Below are 18,499 nucleotides of genomic sequence, written 5' to 3' on the forward strand. Positions count from 1 at the left end.
GCTGCTGCGGAGGGAGGGGGAGCTAGAACTGAGCCGTAGGTCCCTCTTCAAACTCGCCCAACTTGGCGAAAGGAGGCCCGGCTGACGCCAAAGGCCTGCGAGAGCGGGGCCGCGGGGCTGCGTGGCCGGAGCGCCGGCTTTGGGCCCAGGCACTCGCGCGCCCCGCGGCGGGCGGTTCGCACTCACGCACACCAGCCGTCAGCGCTCCCGGGCCTGGGGCGCCGCGACGGCACCGCGGCCACGCGAGGCTCGAGTGGGCGGGACGGCCTTTCCAAAGCCAAAGAGGGGCTCACGGCGCCCGCCCGCCCACCTCCGCCCCTCGGTCGCAGCGCGGGACCACCGGCGCCAGCGCCCACGCCCCGCACCCGCCCTCGGCGCCGCCCCGCTCACGCGCACCCTGGACGGGGCTTCTTGGCTCCCCCAGAGCTCGGGGCAGCTCCCAGGTGTCTGGGAACGAAGAAAAAGGCCACAAAGGAAAAGGAGCAAAGAGAAGGCTTGAAGGAGGGGCAGGGGCCTGAGAACTCGCCTGGAGATGGGGCGGACACTAAGAGAGCTGGGAAGGCTCCGGGGGTCGCGCGTGGCCTTTAGGCTCCCCTCCCCGCCCCTCCCCGGCCCCGCGCTCCCTCTCAGTGCAGTTCCTTTCTCCTCCCCTCGGGCCCTCTCGGCTCCGGCGCGGGGCTCAGTCCGAGGGATTTAGAGAAAGGAGGGAGGGGAAAAGGGAGGGGAGGGGAAGGGGCGGAGGAGAAAGGGGGACGATCCCTCCTTAGGCGGGTGTTGAGTTTCAGCTCTGGACCCTCCGGCCAAACTGCCAGTCCCTCCCGGTCTCTTTCCCCGCCCCTGCTTTCTCCGGACTTCTCGACGGCCCTCGGGGTGGCCTGGCCTGCCCCCTCCTGGGGGCTCGCCTCTCGCGGTCACGCCCCCCTCTCCCCCGCCAGCCCCTCGCCTCTCTGCCTCCCTTTCACTAGCTCCGTCTTTCCCGTGGGCGGGAGCGCACTCCTTGCGCCTTTCTGGGGTCCTCAGTGGAGCCTCTCTTCTCCCTTGGGATTGCCTTTGCAAGGGTGACAGGGTTAGCAGCCTTTCTTCGGGGGGGACAGACCGGGGGCCTGGGGCTGGACGTGGATTCTGGCTCTGGCTAAGAACATGAAACCTGACCGTCTGGTCCCAGAGCTGCAGCTGAGCGAGTCGCTGTGCTGCCTCTTAACACTCCTCTTCCAGTCTGGGCCTGTCCCCAGCCCTCTCCGGGCACACTTCTGCTGCCACGAAGAGTAGGAGTGGAGACCATGGGCACGAAAGGGCAGAACTCTTTCAGAGGAGCTGGGATCTGGCCTTACAAGAGTTTCAGCCGAAAGGACAGGGCTCTTGGGTCTCCTCACCTCTCCTGCCACATTACTAGTTGGCGTGTGTGCGCTGTCTCCAGCTACTCTCCCACCCCTCCTTCTTCTTTCCTTTGAGGCACAACATACATCAAAGCATCGCAGAGGCTGAAGGGAAGCCTTCTTTCTTCCGTTTTTGAGGTTCCTGGTATTTTTTTTAAAAAGTGAGATGCTGAACAGGACTGAAAAGCTGTAGTCTATTTTCAATATTTACATTTAACAAATGAACACTTCAAATTGTTGATGTAAGAATCGTCCAAACCTGTAGAGTTTTTATAAGCATTCATTTGAACCAGACTGAAGCCAATGTCACAAAGCAAGATCGCAAATGCTGCTCGAGAGAATGATTAAGAGGGAACTTAAGGAAGATTACGTGGAGGTTGGGAGAAAGCAGGTACAGGATAGTTAACTAGATTATGTGCTCCCTTGAGGGTGGTCACCTTCAAGGAGTCTAGAAAAGATTACTGCTGGCATTTCAAAGGTATGTTAACCTAGGTGCATGAGAACAATGGACAGGGCTTGCTTAAAAACCTTTACCAAAGAAGTTATACCCACTTTGACCTGTCCAGTTAAGAATTTATGATCAGAGCACCCTGTGAGGTTATTTTTGGTCACTGAACTTGTTCATATCCTGTTTTACTTGCACAGAAACAAAAAAAAATAGACTCTATGTATAACCTCATTTGGCAATTGTTAGATGGGCCAGGTACAGAAACCCAGGTACAGAAACTAGGGTACAGAGACTCACCAGGGCATGAAGCCCCGAAGCCTAGCAAGGGGCAAAACTGGGAAAACAAGAACTTTGTCCTCAGGGTAACCTATCCTCCCCCCAGCATATTGCTGGTCATGAGGTTAGACTAAAGATAACATCTGGACCTCAATTGTATTGCAGCTCCAGGCCCAGAAAAGCAGCAAAACCAGACAAGTGGACCAGATACAGTGACTAATGACCCCTTGCCCTGGCACTGACCAATCAGTGGAGACCATGACCGTGACAGAGCACAACTGGAAAGATGATGAATATTCTTTTGAGACACTCCCCTGAAACCTCCCCTAAGATTTCCACCTGCAAGAGAGAGATAAATATGCTTAAGACAAAGGACCCAGACTCATCACTTCCCCCTTCTTCCTTCCAAGGGGACCCCATGAGTCTTGCAATCAGGGGAGCAATGGGCAACGGCAGCTCGTCCGAGGCTTACCCTCTGAACCTGCCTCCAAGGCCCCCTTCTCTCTCTGACTTCTCAGGGAGCCAGAGCAGCCCAGCCTGGGCTCTCCTGTTGCTTCATCTATGCTCTTCCTTCTTTCACTGTCCCAATTATATTTTCGCTGCCATCATGGACCCAATACCCTTTGACTCAGTGCTGTGTAACCCTACCCTTTGGATATCCCCACCCCTTTCCCTTAAATAGATTTAATTTTTCTTTATTCACAGTCTGAGAAGGCTATTTAGCCTACCCACACACCGCTGACCTTATTGAACTGGTATTCTGAAAACACCACCCCTTCCTTTCCCTTCCCTATTGCCTGGGCACCCATGAAGACTCCTATGCAGAAGGGAGGGATGGAACCTATGCAGTGGATTAGGGAGAGATTCTGAGGTGAACATGGGGATGGACATTGGTTCTGGGCTTGGCTCAGAGATGGAGTGCAGACCTGGGCGTGGGACTGGGAATCCTGAACAAACTCGGACTCTTCTAGGGTGGTAGAGGAACTTATAAATTTCTAGATGCATCTGAAGGGAGAGCTCCCCCATTCCAGCTCCAGCCTGATCCAACTTCTAACAGATTCCAGCCCTGGGGGGCCTGGCTGCCTGGAACATGGACACTCTGGGGGTCACTGTATGCTCAGGGAACTGACAAGGCAAATTGGGGTGGACAGGAAACCCAGTTCCCAATGCTCTGACTGACTGGCACAGGAGAAACAGAGGAAGGCCAGAAAGGGCTAAACAGGAAGGAACTCTAGGACCAGGTAAAATGGTTGTTTGGGAGGTGGACAATGGGGCTTGGTACTTCAGGAAATGTAGGTGGGGGCAGCAGAGTGCAAACCTGCAGGAAAGTACTACTTCTGGAGTGCTTAGGCACTGAGCAGAGACAGACTTGGAAGTGAATCCTAGTTTATTAGCTGTGTGGCTTTGGTCAAGCTACATTACATCTGAGTCTCAGTTCCTTATCTGTAACAGTGACTTTGGTGAAGCGTGAAAAGCCTCCATGACTTTTCCTCTTCACCTTGGCTCTCCCTATAACTTGTGCTCTCATGAAAGGGTTTTTTTGCTGAGGGAAAGAAGAGCCTTTTCCCTCGCCTTATGCCTCATCCTTGCCCTCTCTTTCACAGTGGTTTAAGGTGATTTTAACTTGTGCAGGGAGGGCTGTGGGCTACAGTTCAGGCTGGAGAAAGCCCAGGCAGGATGGCAGTTAAGACCCTGGGAGGTAGCCTCATGCAGCCAGGCCCTCAGCTTCGAGGCTTGTCTTTACTATATTCAGAGGAAGAAAGGACAGAACCCCTCCATCTGGGTCCCAGTCTTCTCTCCCCTTTCCAACTGCCCTCTCCCTCACCCCACCCGATGACTTTATTGATCTTTTCCTTGTTCCTCCTGCTACTCAAAACTTCTCAGGTGCTCATGAATTCTTCCAGCTCTTCTTCCTTTGGACCCCTTAGCATCCAGATTGCCTGGATTCTTTTTATTTTATTTTTTTAATCCTCACCTGAGGATATTTTTCCCATTGTTTTTTCAGAGAGAGTGGAAGGGGGAGAGAGAGAGAGAGAAATATCGATGTGAGAGAGACACATTGATTGGTTGTGTCCCTCATGCACCCTGATCGGGGCCTGGGGACTGAACCAGCAACCGAGGCACATGCCCTCAGCTGGAATCAAACCCGGGACCCTTCAGTACGCTGGTCAAAGCTCTAACCACTGAGCCAAGGCTTCTAATCCTGGTTCCAACACTAGCTGATGACTTTGGCAAGCTATACGACCTCTTGGAACCTCTGGGTTCCTGTCTGTAAAAATGGGATATTAATGGAACCGATAGTATTGACTTGTGAGGATTAAGAGAATCCTGAGAACAGTGCTTGTCCCGTGATATATAAATGTTGGATAAAAGCAACTGTTATTGTTGTTATTTGATGCCAGCCCGGAGGAGACTATCAAGGACACCGTGCTGCTCTTGTGAACCTCATATCACAGAGATCACGCTTGAATCCAGTCAGTACTTCCCCACTGACCTTGAAATAAAATCCAAATGCTCCACCACAGTACCCTGTGTGAACTGGTCCCTGCCCACCTCTCCCATCTCATCACATTCCCCTCTCCCTCATACTCTTTGTTTTCCATCCACACTGTCTTTCTGTTTCTCAAATATACTCAGCTGTTTCTCACCTCCAGGACTCTGCATGTTCCATTCCCTCTGCCTGGACCGCTCATCCTCACAAAGGCCTTCCCTGGCTTTCTAAATTAAAGCAATCCCCTGCTCCCATAACTTCCTGTCTCATAACACTATTTCATTTTTTAAAAAATATATATATCTTTATTGATTTCAGAGAGAGGAAAGGAGAGGGCGAGAGAGAGACAGAAACATCAATGATGAGAGAGTCATTGATCGAGCCCACAACCCGGGCATGTGCCCTGACTGGGAATTGAACCCTGATTGCCTGGATCCTAGGTCGACGCTCAACCGTTGAGCCACGCCCGGCCAGGCACGATTTCCATTTTCTTCATAGCATTTATTATCAGAAATTATCTTGTTTCCTTATTTATCATCTGTCTCTTCCTAAGATGGAAGTTTCATGAGGCAGGGACCTTATCTAGCTTGTCCTCCACTGCATTCCTAGCATTTACAATAGTGCCTGATGTAAAGTAAGTACTCTATAAATATTTGGTGAATGGATAATGAAGAGGGGGCAGCCTCGATTGTAGTACAAAGCTGAGTAAGCTACAGGCCCTCTCCCTCTGGGGAGATACTAGCACCCAGCTGAAGAGGGGGTTGTGGGGCTTCTTGTCCTGTGTGCTGATTCTCTATGTCTCCCAGGCCACACAGGGTTCTCTTTGAAGGCAGGCTCCTGAGCCTAAGCATCTTTGTAACTAAAGGTGACACTACAAATAATCAGCAACCAATATCATTATCACCTTACCAATCAGCAGTGTTCTGGAGGCCTTAATTTGAGTCAGGCCTTTAGTTGCAGGACCACAAGGAGGCTGTGATAGATAGGGGTGCCCTGGGGCTGAGGATATTATCTCTTTACCAGCAGGAGCAGAGATATTTCAGCATTTTAACCACCAGTGCCCCACCTAATATCAGGTGAGTGCAGATGAACTTCAATAAACTCTGCCGAGTCCTGTGGTTTCAGCACTGTTTCAGGAGCTGAGGTCCAGAGCAGCTAAGCTAGTTGGCACTTTTGTGGCCATCCAGGTTAAAACCCCTCACCCCACACCCAACACACACATACTTCTGCAAATAAGGAGAAAGGACCAGAGAGGGTCCAAGGTCAAGAGCTGATCAAAGCCTGGCTTGTGTCACTCAGCGGTTGAGTGTTGACCCATGAATCAGAAGGTCATGATTTGATTCCTGGTCAGGGAACATGCCAATGTTCCGGGTTCAGTCCCCTATAGGGGCTGTGCAGGAGGCAACCGATGGATGAATCTCTCATCATTGATGTTTCTCTAATCTCTGAAATCAATAAAAACATTAAAAAAAAAAAGACCTGATTAGGTGCAGGGTTGGAACTTCAATCTATCAGGTGAGGATTTAAATGTCTTTCTGAGAAAAGGCCGGTTCAGCCATATTCTAACTTTCTGAAGCCCCAGGAGCCTTTCCTGGCCAAGGGTGGAGGTATATTCCATCACATCTTCCTTGCCTTTTCTGCTAGGTGCTGACTCTCTTCCCAGGGGCACAAGGTTGGATCTTCCAGCAGGTCCCCTCTGCCTGCCAGGTCTGGCCCAGGCAGGTGAGGACACACTGGGAGGCACCCTTGATGTCAGGTGCTGGGTGAACTTTTCTTTCCTCCCACCTTCAGCATTCTCCCCATTGCCACACCCATCTCCCCATACTCCAAAGGATTCCCTGGAAGCTGAAGTGACTCAGGGATTCCAAAACTAGTCACCTCAGGAGGGAAACCCTCTGGAAAATGTTTCTCATGTCAGGGAGTTACCATAAGGAGTCCCGCAGAGATGCCACTGAGATGAGATAAGGGCTGGGTCTGAGCAAACCGGCAGGGTGGGGGTGAGTGGATCAGAGCACACATTCTCTGTCCTATCTGACCATCCCTGGAGGAGACTGTGTGGGTGGAGGGATCCTCCCTCTGCCTTTCAGGGATTTCCTCAGAGGAAGTCCTGCTATAGAGGCAGGGGGACACCGCAAACCCTCTCCTGAAGCTCAATGTTCTGGACAACCAATGTGGGTTTTTTGCAGCATCAGCAAGTAATAAGTAGCTAGGATCATTCCAGCTCTTTAGAGCACCCCTCCTGGACCCGGGCGGGGATGGGGTTGGGTGGGCAATATCTGGAGGTCTGGACCAATGTCAGGCTCTGATTAGTTTGGGGGAGACCCATAAGGATTCAGGTCTTCTGGAAGAACACTGCCCTCTCACAGCCTTTTCTGGGGTTGGAGGCTGCTCAAGACACAAAGAGCCACCCTGGGGGCCTCGTGCCACACCAAAGGCTGGGGAATAGGAACCGGGGAGCAGTGGGTCAGGGCTGAATGCCTGAGTGGGCAGGAATGCCCTGTGACCTCATGTAGGTTCTGATGGGACCTGTCCCAGTCCAAGCTCAGGTGAGCAGAAAAGCACTTACTGCGAGCATCCAACCCTTTGCATCCAACCAGGGGCAGCACAGTGTGGCACCTCCATGCCAAGAGCTTAGATTTGGAGTTGGTCAGGGCTGGAGTGGAAAACCAGCTTCACCCCTTCCTAACTGTGTGACCTTGAGGAGGTTACTAAATTTCTTTGGGTCTCAGTTTCCTCATTTTAATATGCGATAATAGGGATAGTAGTTTTCATCTGATGGTCTTATTGGAAGGTAAAATGTGCTGATGCACCTACAGGCCTTGGCACCATCCTGGAACATGACACAGAGTGGAAAGGCCAACAGAGTATGGAATTGAGAGAGTCTGGGGGCACAGGGGTGAAGCGCAGGGCAGTGGGAGCAGGGTGATACAGTCCTGACTCAGTGCTCTCCCAGCCTCCACTTATTCCCCCTGAGCCCTTCCCCACCCCCGGTTCCAGGGCCCCCACCAAGCAGTTTCCCACAATCCTCCAGAATGCCCCCTGGTCTCATTTCTACTATGCTTTGGGGATGCTTTGCCCTACAGCAGCGATTTTCAACTGGTGTGCCCGCAAGAATGTTTAAAACATGCAATACCTGACTATTTAGTCAGGGGCACTGACCTCTCTTCCCTTAGATTGTCAAATAGAAAAATGACAATAGCCAACACAACACTGGCAGTCAGATATGAATGAATCAAAATTGTACCTATTCTTTTGTCAGATGGGCAAAAAATATATTTTTTGGTGTGCTGCAGAATTTTAGTAATTAGTTTATGTGCCCTGAGATGGGAAAGGTTGGAAATCGCTGCCTTAAAGCATTTGAAGGACTCCTCCTCACTCTATAGTTAAAATTATTCCTGGTTCTCTTTGTTTATTTCCTGTGTCCTTGGTTACGAGAGGAGTATTTTCTAAGGGAAAACACATGCAAATCAGGAAACCTCATTCTAGAGACAATGTCAACATACGGTGTGTGTAGAGGTACAGGAGGGGTGTGTTGTGGGTGTGGGGTTTGAGGGGGGTCAATGGACAAGGGTGAAGAGAAAAGACCTGGAAGGATGTGGGCTCTGGCCTGCTCTCAGCATAGTGCCTCTCAGGCTGGGTGGTCCCTGGCTGACCTGTGTCTTTGGGGGTCAGGCCCAGCTTGAGCCAGTGTGAAGCACACCATTCTCCAACCCCTCCCCAGCCGATAGTGGCCCATGCAGTTGGGGGCTCTGAGGCTGGTGGGTTCATCTCATGGCCTAAGAACAGCAGCTGCCCCTACTTTGTCCCCATGGCCCTGTGAGTAGGGGTGGGGGCAGGTTGGTCCCTTGAACTGGGACCTCCGGTTGGGTCTTAGGTTAGGCAGTTACCAGGCCCCTGCCCTTCTTGGCTTTACCTTCTCATTTGTGCCATGGGAACAGTTACTCACAGCTTCTTCCATTAGACCCTGCATATCCAGCCAACAAACTGATGGGGTGGGGGCCTTTCTGGCAGTTCTGTGGGATCAGAGAAAGGGTGGGATGGGGGGCAATGGGGGTTTGGGTGGCCATGGAGAGGGCGAGGGTAAGTTAGGGAGCTGGTCATGGACAATGGGGAAAAGTAATAGATGATAGAGGTTACAGAAGTTGGGGTCATTGAAGATGAGGAAGGGCTCAGAGAACAGAAGGGATGAGGGTTACAGGAGATAGAGTGGAAATAAATGTTCACTAAGGTGGGTGGTCAGGAGGACTTTTGAGAAGAAAGGGAATGGTGGAGACAAGACCCTGAGTGAGAGCAGCAGAGACCATGGAAATGAGGCCTCTTGAAGAGAGGACAGATAATGTTTCCTAATTTTGGCTACCAAGCCATCCAGAGAAATTCCCATAATGCCAGTTTTCAAAGTCCCAGAATAGCAGAATACTATTACTTTGACCCGGTGCAAAGAAAAGTTTACCCAATAGGTTTCCAGGCATACAATGATATTCATCACAACTTCCATGAGTAGAGCATTTTAAGCACCTTTGGAAACTCTGTCAGGTTTTCTTTGGTTTTGTTTTGTTTTGTTTTTTAATCTCAGGTTACTCCCTCCAAAAGGTAGTGGAAATAAATTTGAATAAACAAAACAGGTTTGCTGAAAATAAAACCAGGACTCCTAAACTGCTCCAGCCAGCCTACTTCCACAGGGCCCTGCCTATCAGCCTGTACAGCACCACCCTGGGCGAGCAGCATCTAGCATCCGGCATGAAACAGGTGAGTGTGCAGAGGCTTGCTGGGGACGGTGCCAAGCTGGAAAGCGGCAGGGATGTTGCTGTGTGTGGAGGGAGGCTGGGCTTCAAGGTTCGGGACTGGGGATCAGGAGCTAGAAAGCAAGATCTCAGGGAGCAGCTGGGAGAGGGGCACCCAGACTAGATGGGAGTGGTTTTCTCACTGGCCTTTTCCTACAGGTGGTTGCCTTCTTAGCAGTAGTCATGGGAACACACACCCTCAGTTTTCGGCTTCAGAAGGACTGCATCCACTGGCCCAGCTGCTTTCCCATCAAGGGACAGGACTCCACTGAAGAGTTGAACACTGTGCTCATGCCTCCCCCAGAGATCGCTAGCCTCACCGACCACCCGGTATCCTGCAAGGCCAGCGAAGACGGACCCCTCAACAGCAGGTCCATCTCCCCCTGGAGATATGTGTGAGTCTGCTGTCCCCTCACGAATGCCTGCATGTGTACCAGGCAGGGTGTATCTGAGAGGCCAAGGGAGTTCTACCCAATTCCAACTTACCTGCTTCTTTTTATCTCAGAGAGGCCATAAAGGTTTGGGTGTTAGACAAGGCCTAGTCTGGGTCCTAGCTCTGACTCTTATTGGGTGATCTTGGGCCAATTACTCAAGGTTTCAAAGCTCAGGTTATTTTTCACCTGTAAAGTGAGATAATACCGGATAGGCTTATGTGCAGATCATGTGACATAATGCATGTAAAATCTGTATTTAGTACATAAAATGCCATCTCTCTCCTTTTCTCCTTCCCCTCTTTCTCCTCCCCCTTCATCTCTCCAACGGCTGTGCTTTTCTAACTAGCATATCAGGGAATCGTGGTATGACTCAGACACGGAGCATCCCCATCCCGAGTGCTCTACCTTGTGATGTGAGTGGGTTATAAATATACCAGGATAATAAAACTCTCATCTTGGGGGTGGCTGGGTGGCTGGAGCACCAGGCTGCTGACCTCAGACCATGAGCAGTCTTAGTCTTTCACTCAGTGTGCCACACAAATGTGATAGTTCTCTATTTGTGCCACGATGTGAAAAATATTAGGAAGCCCGGCCGGGCATGGCTCAGGGGTTGAGCATCAACCTGGGATTCAGGCGATCGGGGTTCAATTCCAGGTCAGGGCACATGCCCGGGTTGTGGGCTCGATCAATGACTCTCTCATCATTGATGTGTTTTTTTTTTTGTTTTGTTTTTTAAATATATCTTTATTGATTTCAGAGAGAGGAAAGGAGAGGGAGAGAGAGAGAAACATCAATGATGAGAGAGTCATTGATCGAGCCCGCAAACCGGGCATGTGCCCTGACCGGAAATCGAACCCTGATCGCCTGGATCCCAGGTTGACGCTCAACCGCTGAGCGACGCCCGGCCGGGCTCATCATTGATGTTTCTATCTCTCTCTCTCCCTCTCCTTTCCTCTCTCCGAAATCAATAAAGATATATTAAAAAAAGATATATATATGTATTAGGAAGCACTGAAATAGGGACAATGAAACAAAATACTAAAAATTAGGCCTTAGGGATCCCAAACATATTTCTCCTTCTGCCTTGTGTTTCTACTCCTACTCTGGCTTAACCTTGGCTTTGGGGATGGGTAGAGATGTTCAGTGGGTAGGGAAGAGGGGTTGGTTCTGACTGAGACTAGATCCAGGGTGGAGACTCCTGGTCACTGTGCTTTGAAATGGCTCAGAAGGCTGGCTGGGTCCTGGGAAAGCTGGGGGTCAAATGGCTAACTCAGTTGGGGTCCAGACCTGTTTTTGGGAGGCTGTGGGCCCCTGAGAACCACTCAGGTGGTCTTCCCTAAAGTGAGTTCCTTGCCACACTCATCCCATAAGCTGCTCCTTAGAAAAAAGTGATGCTGTCAAGCAAGTGTGGATAAAGCTGCTCCCGCCCTGATCCCCTTGGAGACTCACAATGTGCTCAGCACATTAAAGTCTGGGAGAAGGCACAGAAAAGAAACAATTAAACTCATCTGGCTACAGACCCCTTCTCTGGCAAGGTACTTATTAGGGAACCCACTTTGGAAAATGCTGTGCTAGCTGAGCCCCAGCTTCTGAGGGCTTGTCTGCATGGAGTCCCAGACCTACGCAACACCTACTTTTCACCTTTTTTGTTTTAATCTCACCCGAGGATTTTTTTTCATTGCTTTTCAGATAGTGGAAGAGAGAGAGAGAGAAACATTGATGTGAGAGAGACACATTGTTTGGTTGCCTCCCGTACTCGCCCCAACCTGGTCAGGGACTGAGCCTGCAACCAAGGTATGTGCCCTTGGTGGGGAGTCGAACCCCAGACCTTTCAGTCTGTGGGCCGATGCTCTAACCACTGAGTAAAACCAGCTAGGGCTACTTTTCGCTATGAGATCCTTTCAGAATAAATAAGTAAGTCTCACCATTCACTCTAACATGTGCTTATAATATATGCACAGCCGCTGTCTGGAGGAGGTGCAGGAAATGATTGACAGTGGCACCTTCTGGGGAGTGGGACTGGTGGGGAGATAAGACAATTAGTCTTCATTTTATATTTTTTAAATGTGAAAACAGTTTTTACTTTTATAATTAAAAATACCCTAAAATGTAATATCAAGTACAAAGAGAAACCTGATGCCAGAGCCCAGTGTGTATATCAGAGGGAAGCGGAGCTGATCTGGTGGAGGGTTGGAAAGCCACACTTCCGTCCTGACCCTCGCCATTGAGGAAAATAAATCCCAGAGAGGAGGGGGTGATTTGTTCAAAGTCACCCAGCAAGTGGGTGCCAGAGGTAGGGCATGAAGCCAGGCCTCCCAACCACACCATTTCCTTCCTCTGGCATTTCCACCCACCCTGGGCCCTCCTTGCATCTGGCCCAGGCCCTGTCTGCCCAGCCAGCTTCCCTCAGGGCCTGACTGACAAGTGCCACCCCCACAGGTTGGACAGGGACTTGAACCGGCTCCCCCAGGACCTGTACCACGCCCGTTGCCTGTGTCCACACTGCGTCAGCCTACAGACAGGCTCCCACATGGACCCCCTCGGCAACTCGGAGCTGCTCTACCACAACCAGACCGTCTTCTACCGCCGGCGGTGCCCTGGAGAGCAGGGTGCCCGTGACGGCTACTGCCTGGAACGCAGGCTCTACCGTGTCTCCTTGGCTTGCGTGTGCGTGCGGCCCCGTGTGATGGCCTAGTCATGCTGCCCATGGCTGGTCCCTGGTCAGAACACTGGAGCTGCGTGTACAACCATTTACTATGGTGAGCCAGGACGCCCGAGTGCGCGGCCCCTCCAAAGTATCACCTGGAGCAGCAGGATCGTGGGACAGGACGGAGACTTTATAGGAAAACACACTTGAACTTTTTGGAGTGGATGGGAAATGCAGGTGAAGCGAAGGGAGCAGCAGCTGCTGTGGCCGCTGGAAGCTGGCATCCTGGCACTTCTTTTAATAAAGCTCTGTCATTCCTGGAGGCCACCACCCATCTCTTCCTTTCCTCCCATCCTCAGCTGCCCTCGAGAAGCACAGGCACTTTCTTGATATTTTCTCCCTTGCCAACAAAGAACCCTCATTTCATTTATGTGTTTGCTTGTTCGTTCATTTATTCATTCATCAAACACTCAGTGAGCATGTTACTAGACTTCTGACATGGGTGACTCTGAGGAAGAAGCTGTTCTTGAGCATGGAGACTTATCCAAATAAATAATCTGTATTTAAAATGGCTTAATTTGTCTTTGGCATCCTGGTGCCTGAACACCTTGTGGTCCCCAGCCCAGTCCCTTGTCCTCCCCATGGTCAGCCCTCACCTACCGCTTCTCTAGAGTTTCCGCTGTGGCCTCCCATCTCTCTCCTCTGGCTCCCTGGTCCATCCCTGAACACCAGGGTGGGGGACAGGCCACCCCCTGGCATGCTGGAGAGACAGAGGTCCATTGAGGCACTGCGGCAAGAACACAGCACCCCCTTGTCCCCCAACAATCTGCCTTTGTCCTTCATCTTGGCTGCTACAGCTGGGTCCTGGGGGTGCTGCCTGGCCCGGCTCCAGCTCCCACCGCCTTAAAAGGAAAAGGGAGAAAAGATGGGCCAAAGAAGAGGGTTAAGGTTAGGGGTGGGAACACAAACTTCTTTAGGCTTAGGTCCTTGGGGGTTCCTAGTCCAACCCGTTTCTTGGCTCCACTCCCAGCTCCTCCCTGTCTCCACAGACCTCCTCCTTTTCCCCCTCCTCCCTTCTCCAAGTCAGAGGAGGGTTGGCCACTCCTCCCCAGCCCCTCCTCTCCCCTCCCCTCCCCTTGTGCCTCTTGGGGGCCGGTGCAGGCACCAGCAGGGCCACTCTGGGCAGCTGGGTGAAGGCCTATCTGGGCAGGCCTCCCCCGGTGGGCGGTGGCTTTCCCCTAGGACCCCACAGCAGGCCTACACGCTTCACTTTCAGGTTTCTCAAAGTGCTTTCCTTCTCTTGTCTGCTTACCCATCCTGCCAGGTTTCCGTCTTCCTGTTTCCCTTCCTGGGCTGCTGGCAGTGAGGTGCTGTGTCTGGTGGGCCCCGTGGAGATGCTCAGTGCTCTGGATCGCCGGGACCGCCCCCCTGAAGAGGGGGCAGCTGCAGGGCTCCAGGGCTTCGCTGTGGACAAGACCTTCCTCTCCTCCCTCAAAGGCATCCTGCTGGAAACTGAGCTGGTAACAGCAGCCACCCCAACCTGGCACCTCCATGTCTCCTAGCCCTGGCCCCCTGCCCTGCCACTACCTCTCTTCCCAGGCTTTCTGGGCACCCCTCCTACCCCCAGCTGCCCCTCTTTCATCTCCTTCCTGCTTGCCAGCTGCCTCTGCATCTGGAGGCAGTTACAGCAGGTTTCAGTCGCAGCAGGAAGGATTGAAGCTAGCCGGGTCAGCTTTCTGGGACATCAAGGGAGTGCAAGACACAGGGACGGGATGGGGGTAACACCAGCCTATCTTTCCCGGGTCCTAAGATGGCCCCTTCTTGACATGTCCAAGAAGTCCAACTATCAAAAAGGGCAGACTTCCTAGAGCCCCATTGTATCTTTTGTCTGTTCCCATGAACATCTGTTCCCAGGAAAAGATCTCCCCGTAGTAACTTAGCAAGGCCTTCGTATAGAGGTGAGTCTTCTGCACAGGTGCCATCCTGCAGTGCCAGGGCCGAAGGGGCCCTGGAACCCACTGTGGGGCGTTTTGTCTTCTAAACCTTGTCTCTTGCCACAGAGCCACAGGCTCTGGGCCTTGTTAGAGGAGTTTGAGGCATCTGGGAGTGGGAAAAGGATTATGGGGCACAGGCTGCCTCTTGGGGCGCAGGGCTCCTGCAGGACTCCAGGGACTGAGTTCACACTGTGCTCTGTGTCCCAGCAGGACACCAAAGTGCCAGGGCTGCTGGGATGGGCAGGGGCAGGGGGTGGCTGGTCATCCCCAAATTAGAAGATTCAAATCCTCCTGGGCTGGCAGAGATGGGAGGCTGGAGACTCCCCTTGGGCAAAAGCCCTGGAATGTGGTTCCTACCACCAGGGATGGGGAGATCTTCAAGGACAGGTGGTGGGGGCCAGTCTGGGGGAACTCCTGAGGAGGAGAAAGTCAAGGCCAGGCTGTGCCTGCATCTCCTTACCGGCAAGTTCACACACTCGGTCCTGCAGGCCCTGACCTTCATCATCTTCATCTGCTTCACGGCCTCCATCTCCGCCTACATGGCTGCGGCCCTGCTCGAGTTCTTCATCACCCTCGCCTTCCTGTTCCTCTATGCCACCCAGTACTACCAGCGTCTCGATCGGCTGAACTGGCCCTGTCTGGTGAGGGACCCTGCCCCCTGCCCCCCCATTCTGGCTCCTTTCTTCTCCTCTGAATGTGGAGTTTTCCTTTCCTCTCTAGCCTCTCTCCTTCTCCCTGGGTCCCTTGACCCCAGTCGGGCTTTGTCCCAAGCTGTGCCCTGTGCTTAAAAACTGCTTTGACTCACGCTGATTCACAGCTGCTGGGTCACTGACAATGAGGACGCATATCCTTTAAAATTTTTTTTAATTGATTTTTTTAGAGGGAGAGGAAGGGAGAGGGAGAGACAAACATCAATGTGAGAGAGAAACATCCATCAGTTGCCTGTCCTATGCGCCTGACCAGGAATCGACCTTTCGGTGCATGGGGAGACACTCCAACCAACTGAGCTACATAGGCCAGGGCAGGATGCACATCCTTTAGATCTGCTCTCTCACTCATCAAAGGCCCAATCCAAGCCCCAGACCTGCCTTGGCACCCAAGGCTGGCATCCCCCAGCCTTATTCCTTGGTCTCAGCTGCTGAGCCTGTGTCAGCTGCACCCCAGACCCAGGCTTTCTGTCCTGGTCACTCTGCATTCACCTGCATCCCTTCCCTGGATAGCCTGTGAGCTCCCTCTCTCTTTTCTCTTAAGTGCTTTAGGTAGTCCAGGAGCATCTTTATGCAGGGATTGTGGGCTGGAGGGCTAAGTGCTGACTAGCCTGGAAAAGTTCAGGGGGATGCCCCTGCCCTCTGACTTCCCTTTGACCCCCAGGACTTCCTCCGCTGTGTTAGTGCCATCATCATCTTCCTGGTGGTGTCCTTTGCAGCTGTGACCTCCCGGGATGGAGCTGCCATTGCTGCTTTTGTGAGTTCAGGCCCCAGAGCTCTCCAGTTCCCCAAGGACCTTTAGCTGGTGCTACTCACTTTTTGTGCCTCCCCCACAAGCCTAAGCCAGTGCCTGGGGCTCTGACCCACACCTTGCCCCCAACCACCCACCTACCTCTCCCTAATACTGGGTGGCTTTTGTGGTGCCATCCCCACTCCTGCTCCACAGGTTTTTGGCATCATCTTGGTTTCTGTTTTTGCCTACGATGCCTTCAAGATCTACCAGACTGAGATTGTGCCCAGGGCCACTCAGGGTGAGTGTCTGTGTTCTGGAAGAGGAGATGCCCTTCCACCCCCTGCCCCAGCTGCCCCAGCCTGATATGCCTTTCCCTGCTTGGCTCCATTTCACAGGGGACCAGCAGTGACCCCAGGGCCACAGCCAGACCAAGGGGACAGTGGAGCCCAGGGACATCTCTTGGATTCACTAGCACCCTGTCCATTGTCCCCCACCCCTGATCTACAGAGATGGAGACTGGCCTGAGAAGTCATGGGGATCTGTTTGTGGGCCTGGTGCTCTAATATCTGGCTCCTGGTAAAGCTGGGCTGAAGAGGGGTGTTATGGAGAGAGGAATGGGCAGGAAGAAGTTGGTCATTTCCAAATTAAAAGACTCAAATCCTACTGTTCAGTCTTTTTCTTCCTCAGAAATTAGGCCTATCAGAAATCCAAGGAGTGTTCATAGAAAGGTTGCCTGGAGCAGGTCATGGCCCCTTCCCTGGTACCAGGTCTCAGCAATGAAGTGGGGCGCAAGACTGAAGATGCTGAAGACATCTTTCAGCACAAAACTTCCATGCCACAGATCTCTGTATGCAAGGCAACTTTGTGGTGTGCCTGGTGGCTGGGCACCTGGAGTTCTGTGAGTAGGAACAGCCTTCCTGATGTGAGTGCTCACTGCTACTCCTGCGCACACAGGTTTGTTAGCGGTTTGAAACTGAGGTGCTTGCCTGAGGTGTGTGTGTAGAGCTCCCCCTTGTGGTGTGGGAGCACTTGGCCTGCAGGCTACAGGGGAGAGGTCAGCCTGTGGCTTCAGATGAGGACTGAGGTTCCCAAAAGGCAGGCACTGGAAGAGGCCTTAAATATCAGCCCTCATTCCCCATAAGAGAAAACAGGCCCGGTTAGGGGAAGTGACATCCTTATTTGTGACAGAGCTCGGACTAGAGCCCAGTGCACCTAACACCTCAACCAGTGTTCTGGATACTGTACAGAGTCCCCTTATAGCTCAGAAAACATGATCCAACCTCACCTCCAGCTCCCTCCACCAGTGGGTCCACCTTCCCAGCTTGCTAGCACCCAGTAAACATTTCTTGAGCATCTCCTGTAGGCAGGATCCCTGTGCTGGGCCCCAGGGATTCAGAGGTGACAGGCAGGCCTGTCCTTTAGCACTCAGGGACTGGTAGGAGGCAGGCTAATGAAAGGCTGTCATGATTCCCCATGATGAATGCTCTGGGAAAGCTCTGCCCAGGAGGAGTTTGGAGCAGGCACTGCCACAGCCAGGACAGTCCTGTGCAGCCAGGCTGTCCCTGCCCAGCCCCACAGAGCCCAGTGTGGCCTAGCTCAGCAGCTCATCCAAGCTGACTTGCTATCTCCTCTCTCTAATGCTTGTTTGCTCCTGTCCTGAAATGCTTTCCTTCTTCTGGGTGCTCCTTCCAGATGCAGGCCCCAGCTCCTAAGCCCTGCCTGAACCCTGGGACTCTGGTAGATGTGCCTGGCTCCCCTTGGTGATAACCACGGGTATCTTGGTCTGACTTCTCTGGCCTCCTGCTTCTTGGTCTTCTAGCCTCATGTCTTGGCTCCTCACCAGAGCTGGAACCAAGGTTTCTGTGTTTCTCTAGTCTCTGCTCACAGTTCTCAGGGCTTCATGCATACCCCATTCTGAAGACTGGGGGCTAACCTTGGGGGGCAGGGCAAAGCCTCAGAAGAGGGCTAGAAGGGGCTTAGCCAAGGGCATCCAGGAGATGAGGTGCCAGGGGAGGGGATGAGAAAGTGGTCAGGGGAGCCTGGCTGTAAAGCCCAGCATGGGGCAGGGGTTTGCCTGGAGCAGAATGAGGTCAGGACCAGTCCTGTTCCCTGAGAGCTGTGTGACCCAAACTAGACGATCCCTTGTGGGAGCTCAGAGAGAGAGAAGTGTCATTTATGGTGTGTACCTACATGTGCATCTGTGCCTACATGTGAGGAGCTGAGCCACAGAGGCTGAGGTCAGTCCTTGGCCCCAGCTGACTGTCCCTGGGGATCATGGGGAGAGGGACTCCCCGTGGGTTACTTCTAAGGGGCTGATGACTACAATGGGACCTGTCCCAACCTCTTTATCTGCATGTCCATCCCCAGCCAGCTCTACACCTCTCCTTGCATCAGTGGGAAATTTATTTTGGAGGAAATGGGTGTCCCAGGACACTTTTAACCCTGGCCTCAGAGGTGGGATAGGTGGAGAGTGGCTTCAGCTTTGGCACTAAAATTCTGTTTCTCAGTGTCTAGAATTGGCTCACCCTTCTGGTGTCTTTGTTTTATCCACTTTTGAAATTTCTCCCTCTCACCCTTTAACTGGTTGACTGAGCAGAATTGGACTCATGGTT

At 52.4% G+C, this 18,499-nt stretch overlaps 2 protein-coding genes across 3 annotated transcripts; both read left to right on the forward strand.

Moving 5' to 3' along the window:
* The first annotated feature begins 8,760 nt into the window (after positions 1-8,760).
* Positions 8,761-13,015, forward strand: IL25 (interleukin 25). Its single transcript, XM_016205774.2, has 3 exons — positions 8,761-9,337; positions 9,532-9,767; positions 12,246-13,015. Exons 1-3 carry the CDS (start codon positions 9,329-9,331, stop codon positions 12,499-12,501), a joined length of 501 nt encoding a protein of 166 aa, XP_016061260.1. The 5' UTR covers positions 8,761-9,328; the 3' UTR covers positions 12,502-13,015.
* A 613-nt stretch (positions 13,016-13,628) lies between these two features.
* On the forward strand, positions 13,629-16,504 carry CMTM5 (CKLF like MARVEL transmembrane domain containing 5). Of its 2 annotated transcripts, XM_016205775.2 has the most exons (5): positions 13,629-13,973; positions 14,936-15,088; positions 15,819-15,911; positions 16,101-16,185; positions 16,283-16,504. In XM_016205775.2, exons 1-5 carry the CDS (start codon positions 13,848-13,850, stop codon positions 16,294-16,296), a joined length of 471 nt encoding a protein of 156 aa, XP_016061261.1. In that variant the 5' UTR covers positions 13,629-13,847; the 3' UTR covers positions 16,297-16,504. The 2 variants fall into 2 exon arrangements, with proteins under 2 accessions (XP_016061261.1, XP_016061262.1); XM_016205776.2 differs by lacking the exon at positions 15,819-15,911.
* The last annotated feature ends 1,995 nt before the right edge of the window (positions 16,505-18,499 follow it).

This window comes from Miniopterus natalensis, chromosome 1 (genome assembly GCF_054644295.1).
Source record: "Miniopterus natalensis isolate mMinNat1 chromosome 1, mMinNat1.hap1, whole genome shotgun sequence".
NCBI lineage: Eukaryota > Metazoa > Chordata > Mammalia > Chiroptera > Miniopteridae > Miniopterus > Miniopterus natalensis.